Source organism: Podarcis erhardii, assembly GCF_964252035.2.
Source record: "Podarcis erhardii genome assembly, chromosome: 5".
Lineage (NCBI taxonomy): Eukaryota > Metazoa > Chordata > Lepidosauria > Squamata > Lacertidae > Podarcis > Podarcis erhardii.
This window is the reverse complement of record NC_138509.1, coordinates 15160261-15180587: the sequence shown is the minus strand read 5'-3', so window position 1 is coordinate 15180587 and position 20327 is coordinate 15160261. Positions and strand designations below refer to the sequence as shown.

The 20327-nt window shown below is 45.1% G+C and overlaps 1 protein-coding gene across 19 annotated transcripts in view; it reads left to right on the top strand.

The window, feature by feature from the left end:
* The window catches only part of CAMK2G (calcium/calmodulin dependent protein kinase II gamma), a 161630-nt gene that overhangs the window by 108366 nt on the left and 32937 nt on the right, over nt 1-20327 (top strand). For 10 of the 19 annotated variants that reach the window (XM_081864311.1, XM_081864314.1, XM_081864316.1 and 7 more), the window contains exons 13-14: nt 10023-10085; nt 16786-16826. In XM_081864311.1, coding sequence (XP_081720437.1) covers nt 10023-10085; nt 16786-16826 — 104 coding nt within the window. The remainder of the gene's footprint in view (nt 1-10022; nt 10086-16785; nt 16827-20327) is intronic. The other 9 variants (XM_081864301.1, XM_081864318.1, XM_081864313.1 and 6 more) reach the window with 1 other exon arrangement.

Sequence of the window (20327 nt, the reverse complement as noted above, 5' to 3'; positions counted from 1 at the left end):
ATATCAGCCACACCAAACTTTGTAATTTTAGACAATTTAACTTACGGCAGACCTTTAACGCATGCCACTAAGATTGGCATGCGTCAGTGCCATAGGATCTTCTGTAGGGTGCAGTGCAGTGCTACAGGTAGAATTTCCCCAGGTGGTCTAAGTGACCCTCCAGATCTTACAGGGGGAGGTGGTCTTTCAGGGGTTATTTCGCAATGGGGTGAGCTCCCGTGGTTCTGTCCCAGCTTCTGCTAACCTGGCAGTTCAAAAGCACACCAGTGCAAGTAGATAAATAGGTACCACTGCAATGAGAAGGTAAACGGCATTTTCATGCGCTCTGCCACCAGTCACAGTCCTCCGTGTGCCAGAAGTGGTTTAGTCGTGCTGGCCACATGACCCAGAAAGCTGTCTGCGGACAAACGCCAGCTGCCTTGGCCTGAAAGAGAGATGAGCACCGCAACCCCATAGTCGTCTTTGACTGGACTTAACTGTCCAGGGGTCCTGTACCTCATCATCATCAGTGCTTTTTTCTGGGGGGGACGCATACCTCTAAACATCTGTGAATCTAAGTTTGGCCTCATTGAGGGGCAGTATTTCAATATGAGTAGGAAAATGAGAGTACCCCTAAACATTTTTTAATCGTTATCAGTAACAACATGAAAGATAAAGTGGTCCCCAGTTGTTCAGGTATTTGTATGTTAAGAACACGGCCTCCATTCAACTTGGCCACAGCATTCTCCATCAAGGGAGGGTCCACGTAGGTCATATTACGGTAAAGGTACCCCTGCCCGTACGGGCCAGTCTTGACAGACTCTGGGGTTGGTGCGCCCATCTCACTCAAGAGGCCGAGGGCCAGCGCTGTCCGGAGACACTTCCGGGTCACGTGGCCAGCGTGACAAAGCTGCATCTGGCGAGCCAGCGCAGCACATGGAACGCTGTTTACCTTCCCGCCAGTAAGCGGTCCCTATTTATCTACTTGCACCCGGGGGTGCTTTCGAACTGCTAGGTTGGCAGGCGCTGGGACCGAGCAGCGGGAGCGCACCCCGCCGCGGGGATTCGAACCGCCGACCTTTCGATCGGCAAGCCCTAGGAGCTGAGGCTTTTACCCACAGCGCCACCCACGTCCCCATATTACGGTAGTCCAATGCAATACAGCCAGATAGGTGGGGTAGTAGTAGTAGTAGTAACAACAACAACAATGTTGATGTAGGTAGTGTACCAGCTTAACTTCACAAAACTTAAGCTTAACTTCACCAAACGTCTGACCATGACAACAGGGTTAATTCACACACCCTCAAAAAATTCAGACTACTCACGCATACCCTGAGGTTAATGCTAAATCATGGGTGTGCCCTGCCCTGTGACAGTTTGGAACAGATGTGTGGTTGCCATGGAGCCCATGATGACCCAAGCCAGTCAAGGGAGTAAAATGATGGGTACCTTTTGAAGCAACCACAGCCCCTCCCCAAATGCTCGAGAATGATGCTTCATCTAGGGCATTATTGGGAGAGGGGATGGTGAACGTCACCAAGAGCTTTGGGGTTGCAAAACAAAGAGTGCTACTGCTCGCCACCCATTTGCCAAGCCTCCCAACTTACCAACTCCCCTCAGTTTCAGACCCCTTTCTATCCCTCTGTATTTCAAGCTGGAAGTGCGAAAACCGCTCATTCTGGCTTGATAATAATAATAATAATAAATTTTATTTATATCCCGCCCTCCCCAGCTGAAGCCAGGCTCAGGGCGGCTAACAACAATAAAACAGTACAAAAGTGCAGCACAAACAACACTCTAAAATCATTCATTATAAAATTAATTAACTTCAAGCCACTGGCCACCATTGGGCCAGAGCTCCGCGAAGATTGCCGAGGGAGGGAGTCAGGCTGTGCCCTGGCAGAACAAAGGCCTGGCGGAACAGCTCTGTCTTGCAGGCCCTGCGGAAAGATGTCAAGTCCCGCAGGGCCCTAGTCTCTTGTGACAGAGTGTTCCACCAGGTCGGAGCCACAGCCGAAAAAGCCCTGGCTCTAGTTGATCTTGCAACAGTGCTGGTGCTGTAGCTCAAAGGATTGCTATTTGTCATGTTGTAGTCTTGCCTAAAGCGTCTTCATATTGGGTTAACATGGCAACAGAGTTTAAATTGGTATTTCCAGCAGCAAATGTGTTGAGGGTGTTTGTTTTTGGTATGCTCTTGTCTAGTTGGAAGAACCTGCTAGACACCAAAGCAAGAGGATTAGAAGGGCAGCTTTAATTGCAAAGCTGGATATCCTGCAAAGCTTAATTGAATCCTTGACCTGAAGAACTATTGGACTTCGCACAAAGGGAATTGGTTATTTCTAAGTAGGACCTGTAGCAAAATCTGCAGTGTCTGGCCATCCTTTAACAGGAGACTCTCCTCTGGTTTACTGTGTGGGTTGGTCAGGCAGGTTGTCCTACTTTTACACTAGTTACTGAACTATGGATGGCCGAATCAGTCCATTTCCTGTCCGAGTCAGTTCTACAGTTCCGCACTACGTGGAAGTTTGGCTCACAAGAGACAAAGTCTTTGCTGTCTTGAAGATATGATAGAGAGAAACTAGGGGCAAAAAAGATGGCAAATTCCTACACAGATATTTAAAATAGATAAAAAAAATATTTGGTTTTGCTCCAACAGCTCATCCTTTTGGGCCTTTTTATGCTGCTTTGTGATAGGGTGGACAGTAGTAGTGGATCTTATTTTTTGTTTGTTTCTGTCTGTAACAAAAGCCCAGTATGTAGAAATATCAAACAATGCAGCAAACAATAACTATTATTATTTATTTGATTTATATACCACTCTTTATCCAAAGATCCCAGGGCAGTGTACAACACTGAGAACATAGTTTAGGGAGCATAATAAAAAAGAATACAGAGCATAGTAATAAAAGTAGCATAATAACACAATAACTTTTCTTTCGGGTGTCCTCTATTTTTTTGTTTCTTTTCTTTTCTTTTCTTTTCCTTTTTTTTTTTTTTTTTTTTTTTTTGCTTGCTTGCTGGTGGAAGTATTGGGGGGGCGTTGGGGGAACATTCCAAAATGTGGGGTGGGAAGCCTCAGGCTAAGGGGCTGAATGCGTCCCTCCAGTGCTATCTGTCTGGCCTTTGAGACTCTCGCCAGGTTGCTCCCATCAGTGACCCTGCTCTACACCCTTCCAGAGCGCTTCTGCCTAGGTGGAACGCATCCTTTAAGCTCTGATAATGCCTCTTGCCTGCCTGGAAGGACAATGGAGAAAGGGTACATGAGCTTGTGTAGCAACCAGCCCGCTGCAGAAAGTTAAATTTTTGTATTTGTTGGACCTGTCGGGATCTCCGCTCAGCCAAGCTGATAAAGCTCATTTTCTTCCCCCGAGTCTTCGGAATCGCCTCCCGACGTGTTTAATGACCTGAGCCTTTGATAAGGCTCCAAGGCACATTCTCCAGCAGAGTTTCCAGCACAGGAAAGAGATAAGAGGTTTGGGCTACATTGTAAAGAGTTTTATTTCTAAGCTACGGAGATAGAAAATACATCCTCTCTCTATGAAAGCAGAGAGCAACTGAACAAAGGAACAAAGGAAACAGGAAACCACTAACGTCACATCCTGTCTCCTTCCCCGTGAGACTTCCAACAGCCTGGAAGGTCTCTGGAATGTAAACAGAGTCCTGTGACTCCAAGCAGCTGCACAGTGATAAGAACAGAAACTAACATCCTTCCCCTTTCTGTGAACACCACTGGGCAGCGTGTCAGTACAATCTCAGTACAAACCCAATTTCTGTACATAGGTACAGTGTTGATCCTTCGGAACAACCTTAGACAATAAATCAGTAGGAATTTCATTACCTAGCATGTAGGACACCGGTACGAGTCCTTTCTGAACACATTCTCTAGCATGTTGCAGCTTCAATTGCAAGTGCTTCGTGCTTTGCTTACAACCTTCAGAAGCCAGCAAAGCCAAACATGCTTTGTTGTCCTGATAAACCTAACAGGACCACCCTCTTTTGCCTCTTGCCCCACCCGTAGCTTTTGTACTCAGGACCTGCTGTGGGATGCAAGTGCTGTTGAACTGGTTCAGAATACGTGACCATGGTTTGCTGTCAAATTCAATATATGTGTAAGTGGATGGAATGAGAGGAGTGTGTGTAGAGACCTCTGACTTTGGTATGGAATGCAGTCCACTGTACAAGGGTAAAAGCTTCCTCCATTGCTCCTCCCATTTTTGCCTCTGTCCCTGCCCGCCACTGGCATGTGAACCCCCAGAAAACGAGGGAGCACAGCCCTTTTTCAGAAAGCTACAGTTCCGCTGTGGGACTGTACCACTTGGTTTCCACTTCGTTCTGCGCTCTGTGTGTGTGTATATATACAGATCAGCACTTAGTTTTTGCAGAACAGAGACAGTGCTGCCATTGAGACACCACAGGGCTCTCTTGACCCCCTCCAGCAGATGAATACAGAAGGGGCTTGCTTTTAGAATTCGGCTTCTGATTACTGCTTTGATTTGGCTTGGAGCCATATATGTGGATTTAATCAGTCTGGCCAAACTGAGATACTAAAGCAGGAGCTATTTTAACCACCGCACCAAAGGATAAATCTACAGGTTAACTGCTATTTATTTTTTCTTGCCTGTCTCCAGTTGTTGTCTCTTGGGTCTCTTGGATTTTGAAATGACAGCTGTTTTTGTCCTGTTTTACCTTCACGACACAGAATCCTGACAAATCCTTATTTCTGTGACTTCATCCATACAAGCTGAAGAAACGATCAAGCATAGCATTCCCGCCCCGCCCCCCATGCTGACTGTAGAGTTTTTTCATTAAGTGCTCATGTACTTTGGTTATTGGATATCCTAAGCGTGTCTGATATTTCTCAGTGAAAACTGGAGTTTCTACATACATATATTTGAAAGTAATCAAGTAGAATTTGCAGGAACTATGTTTCATTTAGTGCCAGGGCTGTGCATAAGCCATGATTCTGCTGGAGAGCAGAAAATTTATTTCATTACAATTTACTGCAATTGTTTATTTTATTACAATTCATTGCAGTTGTTTACAGTTTATTGCAATTCAGGATAGAATTCCTTCCAAGAAATAATAAAATATAACAGTGTGTCAGAATCCTTCCCATAGGGCAACTGGTGGTAGACAGCCTGAAATGTGGCACAGTTCAACTGGAGCAGACTGATGTATTAGTTGCCTCCCCCCCCCCCGAAATTATCCTCACAGGGCATTTGGTGGTCAACTGTCTTGTTTTGAGGAGCGTGCGGTGGGGTATTCACCTGGAGCAAGCTTTGAGGTGTTGGTCTTTGCCCCCATCTCAGCTGGTAGAGCATGAGACTTCTCATCTCAGGTCCATGGGTTCAAGCGCCATGTTGGGCAAAAGATTCCTGCACTGCTGGAGGTTGGACTGGGTCCCTTCCAACTCTACAATTCTGTGATTCATCGATCTCTCCCTAGTCTGCAAGCCACAGTGGTTGTACAATACAACTTCCTGAGAATTAAAGATTTTTTCCTGTTTTGTCTTTTTAAAAAGCAAGTTCCCACCCCTGAATTTAGTTACGTTCGGAGAAAACACAGCTCTGTTTAAAGCGTTGATGACTCTTCTCTAGAAGTAGCCTTTGTGGCTTCAAAGATATTTATGGTCCTTGAACTAGTATTGAAAAGCTTTCCCCAACTTGGTACCCTCCAGATGTTTCCGACTGGGGCTGTGGTGGGAGTTGTAGCCTAAAACATCTGGCTGGCACCAGACTGGCAAAGGATTAGAACCAACAGCTCAGAGGTTAGCACAGTGGGAGGGAGGTGATAACCATCTTTAGATCCTTCATAAAAGTTCAGTACCATAATACAGCTGTTGACCATGGGTACCAGTATTGCTTCCAAGTACTTTCCCTTCATCGCGTTGTTTTTACCATTCATTATATGTGGGACGTGGGTGGCGCTGTGGGTAAAACCCTCAGTGCCTAGGAGTTGCTGATCAAAAGGTCGGCGGTTCGAATCCCCACGGCAGGGTGCACTCCCGTTGCTCGGTCCCAGCGCCTGCCAACCTAGCAGTTCGAAAGCACCCCCGGGTGCAAGTAGATAAATAGGGACCGCTTACTGGCGGGAAGGTAAACGGCATTTCTGTGTGCTGCACTGGCTCGCCAGATGCAGCTTTGTCACGCTGGCCACGTGACCCGAAAGTGTCTCCGGACAGCGCTGGCCCCCAGCCTCTTAAGTGAGATGGGCGCACAACCCTAGAGTCGGACACGACTGGCCCGTACGGGCAGGGGTACCTTTACCTTTACCTTTATATGTGCAGCATGAGGTATGGTACATATGCAATATGCACAACAGACCATACCTGAAATGGTTTTCTAGAGGTACAGTTGTGAAATGTGGATGTGACAAATACATTTGTAGATGTATGTGTCATACAAATATATTTAATGGAGGCAAGGCTGACTGAGGCTCCCCCCGAGCATAGTTTCTGGGCACCACACCTTGGTTCAAATTACTTTGGTGCTGGGTGTTCGTTAATGATAATGCAGAGGGGAGAGAAAAGGTTTCACAAAACCTTGCTTCACTTTTATGATATTCAGTGTCACTCAAGTGGACCTAATCATCATCTTCTCCCTGGTACAGCCCCTCACCAACCCCAGCTCCAATAAATAAATAAATAACCGTATTTTTCGCTCCATAGGACGCACTTTTCCCCCTCTTAAAAACTAAGGGGGAAAGTCTGTGCGTCCTATGGAGCGAATGCAGGGGGGGGCAGGCAGGAAAAGCCCCCAAGAGCCGCACACAAGCTTTGCGTGGCTCTTGCGGGCCTTTCCCCAGGAGGGAGAAGGGACTGCCGCTCCCCAACCCGTTCTGGGGTCGGGGGAAGCTGAAGGGGTGCTGCGCAGAGAGTGAGAGCTGGAAGGGGCTCCGTTTCTCCTGCCGCTTCGCTGAAGGGGCGCTGAGCAGAGAGGGGGAGATTTTTTTTTTCCCTGTTCTCCCCCTCCTATGGTCCGGTGCGTCCTATAGAGTGAAAAGTACAGCAGTCCCCCTCCAGAGCAGATTCTGGGTGTGTTCTCAGGTGGAGAGGAAGGGCAGGTCCCATTGCGCAAGGGAAAGTCTTATTTGCTCGTGAGTGGACACAGTTGGATGCCACCCATGTTTGTGTGTGTGTGTGCACACGCACCCACTCAACAAGTTAATAGTAATAATAATGATATTTATACCCTGCCCATCTGGCTTAAAGCATATCTAAAAACATAATAAAAATATCAAGTGTTAAAAACCTCCCAGAATAGTAGTAGTAGTAGTAGTAGTAGTAATAATAGCAGCAGCAGTAATTTAAGCAAGTATTTTGTGTGAAACCCTTCTCTCTTCTCCCTCCCCTTTCCCCCAATCCCTCTTTTGTATTTCAAACCATGTATTTTGGTTCTAAACTATTGGCCACCCATTCACCAGTACTTCTCCCTCTGATCTGAAACTTTAGCGCTTTCATAGAGCGGAGAATGAAAGAGATCCTAGCCAGCCTGGGCATTGCAACAGTGTCACCTCATCATGCAGCCAATGGAATATGGTGGTTATATGGCGGCCAAATCAGAATGAGGGTGCTGCTTCTTGCCCTCACTTGATTAAATAGGCTCAAGGGTCATCTCAGTCACACCTAAAGACTGGCTCAAGATTCAGATGGCCACCTGTCATGGATGCTTTAGCTGAGATTTCTGCATTGCAGGGGGTTCGACTAGATTGGGCTTGGGGTCCCTTCCAACTCTGCGATTCTGTGATTTCTTGATGCTCCAGTCTTCGAGTAATTAATCTGCAAACGTGAACCACCCGTGAGACTGGACCCATGACACTGAATTTGTGTGTGTGTGTGTGTGTGTGAGAGAGAGAGAGAGAGAGAGAGAGCGCGCGCGCATGCACTCAAATAAATGCAGATATAAAATGTTGGGCAAGATAGCGAACGAACTATTGACTAACTCATTAGTCTTCTGAATATGCAAGGCAGAAGGATTAGATTTGGGAAGGTGACTAGTCTTAATTTACTGAACCTGCTATCCATTCTCTATATATCTCTTCCTTTTGCAGACTGGTATAGAGTAGCTGAGATCTTGAGATGTGGGCACCAGGTTCCCCATTTCAAATCCCACCTCAGCCACAAACTCACTAGATGCCCTCAGGCACAATTCAATCCTTTGCACTCAAGGAGCTAATACTTCCTGATTTTACATGGCTTTTGTAAGGATCACTGAGATAACATCTGGGAAGTGCCTTGAATACTTGAAATGCATTGTATTAATGCTGTAGTCTTCTTCTCAGCGGGTTCCCGAAGAGCTTATCTGCTTAGTTTTCACTTTGGGGAAGAATGAGGTCTCCTATAACTTAACGAGAAGACTGCCGGGGGGGGGGGGGTTGCCTGCCTCACTTAGAACAGAGCTTTCCAAACTGTGTGTTGCGACATGTTAGTGTGTCGGCTGCAGCGTGTAGGTGTGTTACGCAAATGCACCCCACACTCTTCCCGGGGTTAGTTTCCCGGGGTTAGCTGGAAAGGGGTTAGTTTAACCTCCGGTTTGCTAGTTAAACTTAAATTACTCTGTCACGAAACAATGCGTGTCTAAGAAGTGTGTCACCAACATGAAAAGTTCGGAAAGCTCTGACTTAGAAAATGGTGCTGCTACATCCTCTTCTCCCCCCCCCCCCCCGCCCCATAAGTCCCTGTTCTCAGGCATGTTTTACTATCCTGTCTTGCTTTTAGGTGGACACTTGCCCTTCCTGAAGATCCACTAAGACACCCAAATACTCCGTTGGTCTCTTTTCTGAGTGGCGGCGTAGAATTGCATACTTTCTTCTTCCGTTTTGTTTGATATCATCCGGGTGGTTTAACCACATCTTGACTTTTTTTTCTCATTGACCATTTTATTAGGAAGGTGGTTTTAATACTGCATGCTATGTCTTGCAATGGCTGCACAGATGTGTGGGCTCACAGCCGCTCGGCTCTTTCATGATCCTTTTTGCTCCCGCTGAGCTAAGCTAAGGTTTGGCTTAATGTGTCATCCAAACCCAAGCTCATGGTTAAGCTGTCTCCTCGCTAACCACAAGCTGTAGCCAAGAACAGAACTTGGCTGCAGCTCGTGGTTGGTGAAAAGAGCTTAACCACAAGCCTAGTTTCGGACAACGCACAAAGCAAAACCTTGGCTTAAATCGGCACATTGGAGCAGTAAAAAGGACTGAGGAGGCTGCAAAGTGTGCAGCCCTAGTAAGTCAGAATTTGCCTTACTGTTTTGTGTGAACCAGGCCTATGGGAAAACTCAGTAAATGCGTATCAGAACTCTTGGAAGAGAAGTATCCAGACCCTCCCAGTGCATTTCAGTTTGGGAGGGGGTGCTTAAGAACCTTGAGTGCTGAAGAGACAAACTACCATCTTTCCACTCTGGAGAGCTGTGAGAAATGCTACTCTGGAAAACGTTCCTAATAAACTACAGCTCACACCATGCCTGTACTTCCCGTGCAAAGGATGTTGATTTCCCTATTACTGAACTTACTATTTTTTTTACTGAACACATGTTTGGCACACAGTGGCTGAAGATGCTGTGGTGTCTATGAACCCAGACGTACCGATTGTGTGTGTGGTTTTTTTGGGGGGAAATTCTCACAATTTGATCTTTCATAATAGAAGATGTTGCAATGACATTTGGATGCAAGTGTTTAGCACCCTCCGACTCCTCCCCCTTTATTACTGCCTCTTTGATGTTAATGTCCCTCTTCTTTGACTTTGTCATCCCAGAACTCTGTATCTGAGAGCCTGTTTTATAAACACTGTTTACAGCTAAATCCTGCCATTTTCTGAACGCCGTTCCTGATGTCCAACCCTCTGTGCTGGATTCTGTAGTTCTATCTTAATGTTTTAAGGGGAATCAATTACCTTTTTTTACCCCCTGTAATAGTGTGTTTCCCTTCTTCGATCCCTTCTTTCTTCCTACTTTTCCTTTCAAAACTAATTTACTTGCACCTTGCTCTCTCGTTGCTGTTGGGCCTTTTTGCTTCATTATGGCTCCTCCCACTGAATGATTGTGTCCAATCAGTTGGCAGGCAGAGCTCCGCCCCTGCTTCGGCCGCCATGAGTGCTGCCGGCCTGGCTGAGCAAGGTATGTGGCATGAGTCGTATATCCTGAGTGCCTGAACCTAGAGTTACCTATCCGCCTACCCTCCACCAACTCCACAACCAGTTAAAACCAGCATGCCAGTGTTTGTGAACCCAGTGAGAAGCCATCCATGCTTGCTGGCTGAGAAATGGGCATGTACTAAGGTATCCATCTAACCAAGAACCATAACCACATGGATTTTAAGTCTACTAACAAAGTATGCATGTTGGGTTCTTAACCCAGTCCTGCAATGAATCAGCACATGAGATTTGGAGGCAGGGATTGGTCGGATGTGGGGTTGCCAGTGCCTGCTGTTTGAAGGGGATTTCAGAAGGTGAGTGTATCTTAGAGTGAGGGGACCAAACATGCCAGCAAACTGGCTTGGCAAGGGTGGGGATGCTGTTGTATAACGAAGCTTGTTCCTAGCAAAGTGGCCTGTCACATTACAGGAAGAGGAGATGCAGGGTTTTCTTGCAATTCATCCACACGATTGGGTATCAAGCAATAGCTTTCTGTAGCTTAGAAAAGTTACATTCTGTAGTTCAAAAATTGTGGTTCCGAACCATCTGTTTGGAGCACCTGTGGGTTTGAATGCAAAGGGGGAAGCAAACAGGACAAGAAAAGGGCCTCTTACAGTGGAGGAGATCATCAACATGCATGTTAAACTCCCTACACCTCCAGGACTAATGCTATCTGAGGTTTGTACCCTCTTCCACCAAAATCCCCAACAGCAGAGAGCAGTGTGCAGACCCAAGTCTTCAGCCAGCTAAGGATTAATGTTCAGCCAAACTTGAGCCCCAAACCCATTACACTGCCTTAGGCTCAGAAGGAATGAATCTGCTGAGCTGAAGCCAAGCCTCCACATAAACAGGGGCAGAAGTGGACCTAAGGACTTTCAGGCTGAAGTGCCAGATTCCCTGGGCTCCCCTCGCCTGCTGGGCTCCATGGAGCCCTCAAAATGCCTGGGACCACATCCCTTGAGCTTCTTGGGACATAGGAATAGTCTTTCAGAGGCCTCATGCCTGTCAGCTGAGGAACTTGCAGGGTGGGGGGCGGAAGGAAGGGGGAGGGAAGTCATCCTCACTGTGACCTACTCCCCCACAAGTTCCTCACAGACCCCCATTTGTTCTACTTAATTTGCATGCTTGTTTCTGGGTGCACTATGCGTGTGGTGTTTCATGCAATATATATATATGCATAAAAATACAAATCACATTGCAGAATTTAGACTTCTCGCGATCCAGTGTTCCTGCCACAGAGTTCGGTGGGTGCGGACTAGGGTTGTGCTTTTTGTGAGTGATTGGTGATAAGTACTCCAAGAAAGGAACCAGGTCTTTTACCTAGCAAAAGTAACTACCCAATTTCACTGTATGTTTTAGCCAATGTGCCCTAGGTGGGATGATTCCTAAGATCCAGGAGTGTGCAGGCAAGGAAATGAGAGGAAGTGGGGGACAGCCTCTGGTGCCCCATAAAAGGGGCCTTCCCCCTGGTTTGCTATGACACTGGCAAAGTTTATTTCTCCTGCCTTTGTTGTTGGCACTCAGGCTTGCAGACTAACTGATAATTTCCCATGCATTAAACAGAGGAAAAGGCAGAGGAATTCATCAGTCCCTCCAGGACTGCTTGGAAAATGTTTTGTCATTATACACCAAGTTATTTCTGCAACCATGAAGGCTTCCCATTTTCTCTCTCTGCCCATTAGTTTAAAACCAGGATGATCAGCCCGCCAGATAATATATACGGGAAGGGAAACTGTTCCCAAAATTGATACCAGCAGAGAACTTCAGGCATCATTAAAGATACTATTATTATTTTTTTCAATGAAACCTGTATCAGACTCTCTTAGATGAGTCAGATTTAGGGACCATAAAGATTAGAAATTTGGGGCTCTTGCTTTCATTGCGGCTACAGAATTTTTCACATACATGCTTTCGTGACGTCAAGTTTAGCAGAGTCTGCAAACTCTGGGTCACTCAACCCTATGCTAAAATTGTGAGTAAGCATTTTAATATATATATTTTTAAAGGTTAAAATAGTTTCTCAAAGCAGAACCTGACCTAACATCACATGGGGAAGGGTTGAGAGGGGTCAAGAGTGGATGGCAATGTGTCCCATGTCTGGGAATCTGCAGAGCATGGATGCAAAAACATTTCTTTACCCGAAAGGGACCTCCCAAGGAGTTTTCCTGGGGTTGCCCCTGCTGTCGTCTTGTGCTGAGTTGTGTATTGTGCCCTGTGCTTTTGTTTTTTGTTTTTTTTGGAGTCATCTTAAACCATGTCTTGTGCCTGTGTGTGGTGCTTCATCTGTGGGAATCCTACCTCCGCATTTCCAGTGTGTCGGCTGACACCTGCAGGCCACAACTCTGAATAAACATGCATCTTTGTCTTGTCTTGTCTGCTTGGGATGTCTGCTCTTGTCACCGTGTTGTAAATTAATTTATAAAAGTCTTCCCCCCAACCATCCTCTATTGCATGAGCTGCTTTAAATGAGTAGCAAATTTTTCTCTTCCTGCAGTGCTGGGCCAGTAACTGGATTTTTTTTTTCTGGGGCTGTGTGGGTGAAGCATGTGAACTGTGGAACATTCATTAGGGTCAGGATGTGAGCAGATTTCCACAATTGTGTTCAAGCTAGCATTACCAGGCTTCCTGGCTGTCCTTTGCATCTCTTTGCAGTGCACAGTAGTTGCATAGAAAGTTTATTCCCACTGCTTCTCCTACCCAGCTATTTTTCTAGCCCCACTATAAACGCAGACTACTTATTTCCGTGTTAAGAGTTTTGGGGTGAGTGGGGAATTAATTAAATGCATTTTGCAGCCTGTTCACAATCTGTGATGGTCTGTGACATTTGCTGCTCTTCCTATTCCCCCGCCGCCCCCCACCCTTCTCCAAGCACTTGTGGGCATAGGTTTTTTTCCAGGCATTGAGGAATTTGTGATACCTATCACCTTAAGGTAGCTCCAACTGCTCTAGAACCATGCAAATACTTCCTTGCTTTCTGTGTGGTGGTGGGGTATAATTTCTGACAGGGCCAAAAGGAAGCGGACACGGAGCAATGGTTCCAAACTACAAGAAAGAAGATTCCACCTAAACATTAGGAAGAACTTCCTGACAGTAAGAGCTGTTCGACAGTGGAATTTGCTGCCAAGGAGTGTGGTGGAGTCTCCTTCTTTGGAGGTCTTTAAGCAGAGGCTTGACAAGCATATGTCAGGAGTGCTCTGATGGTGTTTCCTGCTTGGCAGGGGGTTGGACTCGATGGCCCTTGTGGTCTCTTCCAACTCTATGATTCTATAATTCTATGAGTCTGATATGATACAGGTAAGGAAGTGCCCTTTCTTGGTTTGTGATTTCCATTGTTTAAAGTGGGTTATGCAGAACAAAGCCGTTAAGTTCTGTGTAACTACACAGCTTACTCTTTTCACTATTATTATTTCTTAAACCTTTGTCCTGCATTTCCCCCAGGGATGGAAGCAAATTCCAATAAGCAGCACTGTGTTTTCCTGTTGCCTCTCCCTTGGTTCCCACCCCCTCCTCCACATTGTCTTCTGTTCCAGACCAAACTAGAACTCACACATCAAAATTTCGTGGCCTAACTCGATGTATGTCCACTTTGGGTCTGCCATGTGGTGTACAGATTCTCTTTTTGCTTTTAACTCTCCTCTTGTTGAGACCTGTTTCGTATGTTCTGCTGGTGGCGTGATAGAACCTCAAACCCACTTCTGCATAAGCAAGGCACCATGCTGTTTGTTGTTGCCAAGCCAGTGTCAGCAACGCATCCCATGGACAGAGCAGCTTGTGTGGAAAGTGCTCACGTCAAAGTGGTTTTCCATGGCAGCTATGCTATCCATATTGCAAATGACACAGGCTGTAGTTGAGTAACCACCACCCCACCTCTTTAGCCTGGAAAGACTACTCAAGAGAGGAATTTTCTCTCGTGTTTGTCTCTGTATTCAGTACAACTGGCCACATAAGGTGCTGCCTTTCCCCCCAATAGGATAACTTCACAGGTGGGGAGAGATCGATATGAAATTTCTGACTCTTTCAGAAGTGTGCTTGAGCACTTTGTCATCCAGCACGCAGCAGAGTTTTTGTGCGCTGCAGTTATAAACTGTAAAAAATAAATTCCAAGCATGAAGCATCAGTTTCATAGAGTGGAGTCAGGACTAATTACACAAGTGTAAAAAATTGATTTCAGTCCGTGCAGTAGGCCTCATTAGATTCATATAGGTGATGTCTCCTTCATGCTGACTCCGCTGTTAACTAAGGCAGTTAACAGAGTTCCCTCTGTTCATTTGTAGCCCTGAATTTCCCATGAAATGTAGAGGAGTTCTTGGAGAAACTTGAGATAGTATGCCTTTGGGGCAAGTGAAACTTCCAAGTGTCTATGAATGCAGTTTATGAGGGTGGTGCTATACTTGTGTATAGAAAGTCAGAAGTTTTATGTTTCGTTTTTGTTTCTACATTTTTTTTACTCATGTAAATAGGGAAGCAAAGACACCTCCATTTTTTTTGTTCGTTTGTTTTCAAGGTGGGCACAACATTTCAGAGGAATTTCAACTTCCATACAAACCTGCCCATATTCAGGATAATCTGGGATTCAGGGTTTAAATTCCAAATTCAGCAAGCAGGAGATCTTAACCCTGCTGATTGGTCAGATTTCCTTAGCCTGATATGTGGGTTGCATAATATTTCTGTCCAAGTCTTGGGTTTAAAACCTCCTTAGGCACACAATAACTGTGTTGAGTGCAGTTCTGGGCCAAATTACCATGAGTTACATTTGTTTTATGCAAAACGTGGGCTTTAGGGAGTGCAATGAGTTCCTCTAACAGAAACCCTGCCACCGCCACTACCTCAGTGGCCTCTGCAAAGTCTAGTTCGTACCCGTTTACAGCCCCAATATGTGCTACCTTACCACTACATGATCCCAACCAGTTGCATAATGAACACAACAATGTCCCAGTGCTGTATAGCAAATCAGATTTGGCTATGTGATGACATCACTGGGGATGAATTCCTCCCATAGCCCTTGCTAAAGGGAAGGGGGAGAAGAGGGAACACACGGCTAAGGCAACCAGGTTATATTTCCCTAACTTGCTGTACTAGAATCCTAGATTTGGGCAAGACCTCAAAGGCAACCCAATCCATTCCACTGCTGATGCAGGAATTTTCTGCTGCAGCACCCCTGATAGGTGACCATCTAGCTTCTATATAAAAATAGTTTTACAAGGAGGGACAAGGAAATGTTCATGAAGCCCACCCCATTTTTAGCCCAACCAGTTTTGAAACGTGTAGGAGATGCCAGAGAACCCAGAACTTGGCTCTCTTGGGATTTTAAAGCAGAAACTTAACTATGCTTTCATGGTGACCACAAGGGCTAGTATTTTCACACTTTTAGAGATAAAGCGAATGTTCTCTGCCTGCCATTCTCTGCATTGTAAGACTTTGATCTGTGCTGCGGTCCCAGCCACGGAAATTTCACGTCATGCTTTCGCCTTGACCCTATTCTTGTACCTTCATGTGGATGTGATCTAAGCAGTTTTTAAGAGGCATTAGCATAAATTTGCAACTCATTTGTCCTACCGTGTCCCTAGAACCCTTCACCAACTGCAGTGTACAGTTTGTGGGGCAGTTCCTTTATGCCAGTAGGCACCTGTTGAGTGAATTCGTTGGCCACAAAGTTGCAAGCAAATGCCGCTTTGCTGTTGTAAAATGGATATGCTGAGTTGTTGTCCTTGGGCATGTATAGGTGGTCTCATGTGTGCATTGGGGGTCGCCCCGTATCCCTCTGCTACACATGCATCCACAGTACATGTATACTTGTTTGTGACGTGTTTGTGTGTCTGCAAGCTAGTTGTTCGTTCAGACAAAGGTGACATGGCCTTGCCTTTCTGAAGGCGAAACAGGTAGCCTGAATCTTGCTTATAGTCGTCTCCCTTGCGTTCTCGGCAGCTGCCAGTGCTGCCTTGCTTCTGTTCCCCATTCCCCACCACGGAACGTGAGCCATCTTTTCCTGGTTCTTATTCCACGTGGATTCCCGCTGGTAGATTGGATTGGTCAAAGCACTTGGAATTCCCAGGCGTTGACCACGGCCATCGACTATTACTTTTTAATAGGTAATATCTACGCATGAGCCACTTCACCGGCAAAATTTCCTGCATGGAAATCATAAGTGTATTTCGCCATGTGTACATGCAGCAGGAACTTGCAGGTGGTCAAGACAACTTTTGAATTCATTGCACACAACAAAACTACATGTGAGATTCGCACTTTTAATTTAAAAAAAAGTGCTGATGACTTCCATGGAGAAAGTTTGTCTTGTGTGAAGCAGCCTTAACAACTGTATTCAGGGGGTAACATTCAGGTTTTGGAATTTAAGAGATCTGCCCCCCCCTTTTTTATTGTCACTGTTAACTTTGAATATTGAAGGGATGGGGCAAGCAATGAAAGTAAAAGATTTGAAACCAAACCTCAAGAGCTCTCAAGGCCTGTTTTACTAAGCAGTGTCTTTGGTGTGAATACCAGGCAGGTTGCATAATTTGTTGTTTAGAACGAGCAGGAGCCTGAGATGGATATGGCTTGGCCTTTAAAGCCATCCTAATTAGCAAGGAAAACTTTCTGCTAACACTCCCATAAGACTGAGTTGAAGGGCAAGGGAACAGGCGTTCACAAAAATGAAGCTTACTTGTGTCTCTTATTTCTCTCCGCAGCTGCCAAAAGCTTACTGAACAAGAAGTCTGATGGAGTAAAGGTAGGTTCTGGATTTTAGCCCACCCTCTTCCTTTCCAGTCTGTTGGACTAGAATTGCTGTCCTTGACCAAAGGCCCACAATCATTCATGCACCAGAAAACAACTGTGCTTCTCTTCCTATGACTGTCTTCACCACTTTCCCACCTCAGTTCTGCTATTTACTGTGTCATTGATCTTTCTCTCTCTCCTAAGCCAGGGTTGTGTAAAAGATAGACTGGGATCTGGCGGCAGATCCCTGGGTGATTTTGCAGTAGATCGGCAAGGGTTTCTGACTCCCGACTGTTTAAATATAGCAACACAAAATGAGTTCCCACCCAAAGTAGGGCACTGAGAAGAAACAAGCTAAATAGAGGTTATGTGTGAAAGTCCTGTTACTGAAAATAAATTCCTAGGCTCAGAATATGCTCAGAGGCACCCTTGTTCTTTAATTCTACCTGCTATGTCTTTCACTTTGGTTTGGTGGATCTTTGGGTTCATAATAATAATAATAATAATAATAATAATAATAATATCATCTGGCAAGTCTGAAGTCTTCCCATCCCTGCTCTACAGGTTCTGGAATTGATGTATGAGTGAGTTTATGTTTAAATATATAAATTAAAGTGGTATCGAAGATTTCAAATGCTATGAATTCACCGTGTCTCATTGTGGAGCTTAAAAAGATGATGGTGATGTTGACATATTGGAGAATAAGAATCCATAAAATGGGATTGGTAAAGTGTTTGGACCCAGTATGTAATCCAGTTTCTGTAGTTGATTAGGGTTTTGTTGAGAATGGGTATACATTTTATTTATTAATTACTTTTATAAAAGATATTTATAAGCCACCAATTCATAAGGAAAACGTCAAAGTGGTTCGCAACAACTGTACATAAAACCATACCATAAAAACCATACCAAAAAAAAGTTAAAATCAGATTACTGTTGTGGAAAGGTGTATTCTTATTTGCCTGCATAAGCCTAATGGGATAGGAAAGTTTTCATCAGATGCTTCAAAGTTGAAACAGGAGAAGCCCGCTGAACTTCTACTAGCAGAATATTCCACAGGACAGGGCTGACTCTAAAGGCTTGGTTCCATGTTGTCAAATAGTCCTTGCCGACTCAGAGGACAACCAGCAACATCGCTGGCAGGTGATCCTAGTGATCAAACTGGAATGTAAGGGGTCAGGCAGTCCCTGAGCTACCCAGGATCTAATCTGTTCAGGGCTTCATAAATTAATAGAAGATTTCATATTTTTCTCTATAACGAAGGACGAGAAGAATTCCTCCTGCATGTTTGTTTTTAATTAAGGCTTCTATTATTTTCGAAGCAGCTGTTAGATTTTCTCACCCTTGCACTCATCAGACCAGTGGTCAGCACAAAAGAGGAGCCAACCAAATACAGAAATTAGCTTTACAGAAACATCTTCTTTTTGGGGCGTAGGGAAGTGAAGTTCCATAGATGTCTCCCATTGCCCATGAAATTGCCTGAACCTCTGAGCCCAAAGCTCCTTGCATGTGTGTGGACAAGTCCGCCCTAACTGTACATGTTCTGCATATGTTTCCAAATTTTGACTCTATTCTGCTACCGCTAAATAGGCAGCGTTTTCTTCATTTCATCTCCACAGCTCATATGTAAGATACAGGAGCGTTGCTCCTGTTCCATACAAAGTGAAAGACATCACCCTAAAATGATACCCCTGTGATGTTCTAATGAATTCTTGACTATTTATTATTCTCTCCATTTGCTTTTCCTGTGAGTATTTGTGTTAGCTGCAAGGAATTGTGGTTGTGCTTATCTCACAACAAGTGCAGCAAATGAACTGCTTTCATTGGGATAATTAGTTTTTCTGTGGAATTTACCGTCCTGAATGCTGTTTCCAAATTAATTTCAGCCTTTTCCCCCTATAATCTCTGCTGGTAGTTTTAGCTCCTGCTGGGGAAAGAGGCAGGGAGATAGAATAGGATAAAGCTCCATAGTAATGAGGAGATAATTTAATGGTGTGTGATGTACTGTTCTAGGGAGGAAACTAGATATTCACGGGTGTAATTTCTCTTAGAATTCCATTAATTTTCCTTTGTCTGTGGATTTCTTTGTTGTTCAGCTAGGACTCTGGGTTATGTGCTATCAATCTGGGCGTAGGAGCTGCCCAAAATAATGTATCGCTTAGAAGCTACTGCCATATCCTGGAAACCCAGGAACTGAACACAACAGATAACATACTAACAGGGTCTGTTCCACATGTTGCTAATCCTGTTCTTGTGAATAAGTTTACCCCATTAACTTATTTATCCTGGCTTGTTGCAATACTTCAGATGAACTAGAGAGAAGTGTGTGTGCTTTTGGCAAATTCTTTTCAGCTCTTGTAGAAATTTACTCTTCATCCTGTATAGTTGCAGAGAAAGCGAAGTAGCTAGTTTTACTCACAGTCTATTATTTCTGCTTTCTTCCATAAGTCTATACTGGGCAGCTTAAAAAGTATCTTACCATGGAAGCCAACACTTGTTGAGCAAGGGATGAGAAAACCTGCCTCGGATGCGCTGGAGATGACAACCTAGAAATTCGAGTTTTAAAATGTCATATTGGAAAGGATGTGTGAGCTGGTGTTGCACAGCAGCTAAGAGACTGGGTCATGAATCAATATGATATCAATCTGAATTGATGCATCCACTATGAACACATCACATGACTTTAGTCAAGCTACTTTCAGCTTCAGCATAATGCCAATTAATTCAACAAGGTTGTTGTAAGGATTGTAACAGGAGAATTTGTACGAAGCACTCTGAACATCTGAAAGCAACATATAAAACCATTATTGCATGTTTATAAACAATATATAGAAATGTGTTATTGTTGCTTTTAATAATAATCAAAGAAGGGGAAAACAGTTAATTCGCCCTATTTGAGGATAAAGGGGGAAAAGCAGTGGTTTTCTCTCAAGTGTGGATAGGACACACTGGCAGATGGGATGGCTTCTCCTCCAGGGTCGAAACTCATAACATCATCCGGAAGGAGGGGGCTCCTGCTTGCCCGGACCAGCCTCGCCTCAGTGACAGAAGTCAAGGTGTGAGAGCTCGCATGTGGGTGGCGCTGTGGTCTAAACCACTGAGCCTCTTGGGCAGGGGTCAGCAACCTTTTTCAGCCGTGGGCCAGTCCACCATCCCTCAGACCATGTGGTGGGCCGGACTATATTTTGAAAAAAATAATAACAAATTCCTGTGCCCCACAAATAACCCAGAGATGCATTTTAAATAAAAGCACACATTCTACTAATGTAAAAACATGCTGATTCCCAGGCCGTCTGGGGGCCGGATTGAGAAGGCGATTGGGCTGCATCCGGCCCCTGGGCCTTAGGTTGCCTACCCCTGCTCTTGGGCTTGCCAATCAGAAGATTGGCGGTTCGAATGCCTGCGATGGGGTGAGCTCCAGTTGCTCTGTCCCAGCTCCTGCCAACATGGCAGTTTGAAAGCACGCCAGTGCAAGTAGATAAATAGGTACTGCTGCAGCAGGAAGGTAAACGGC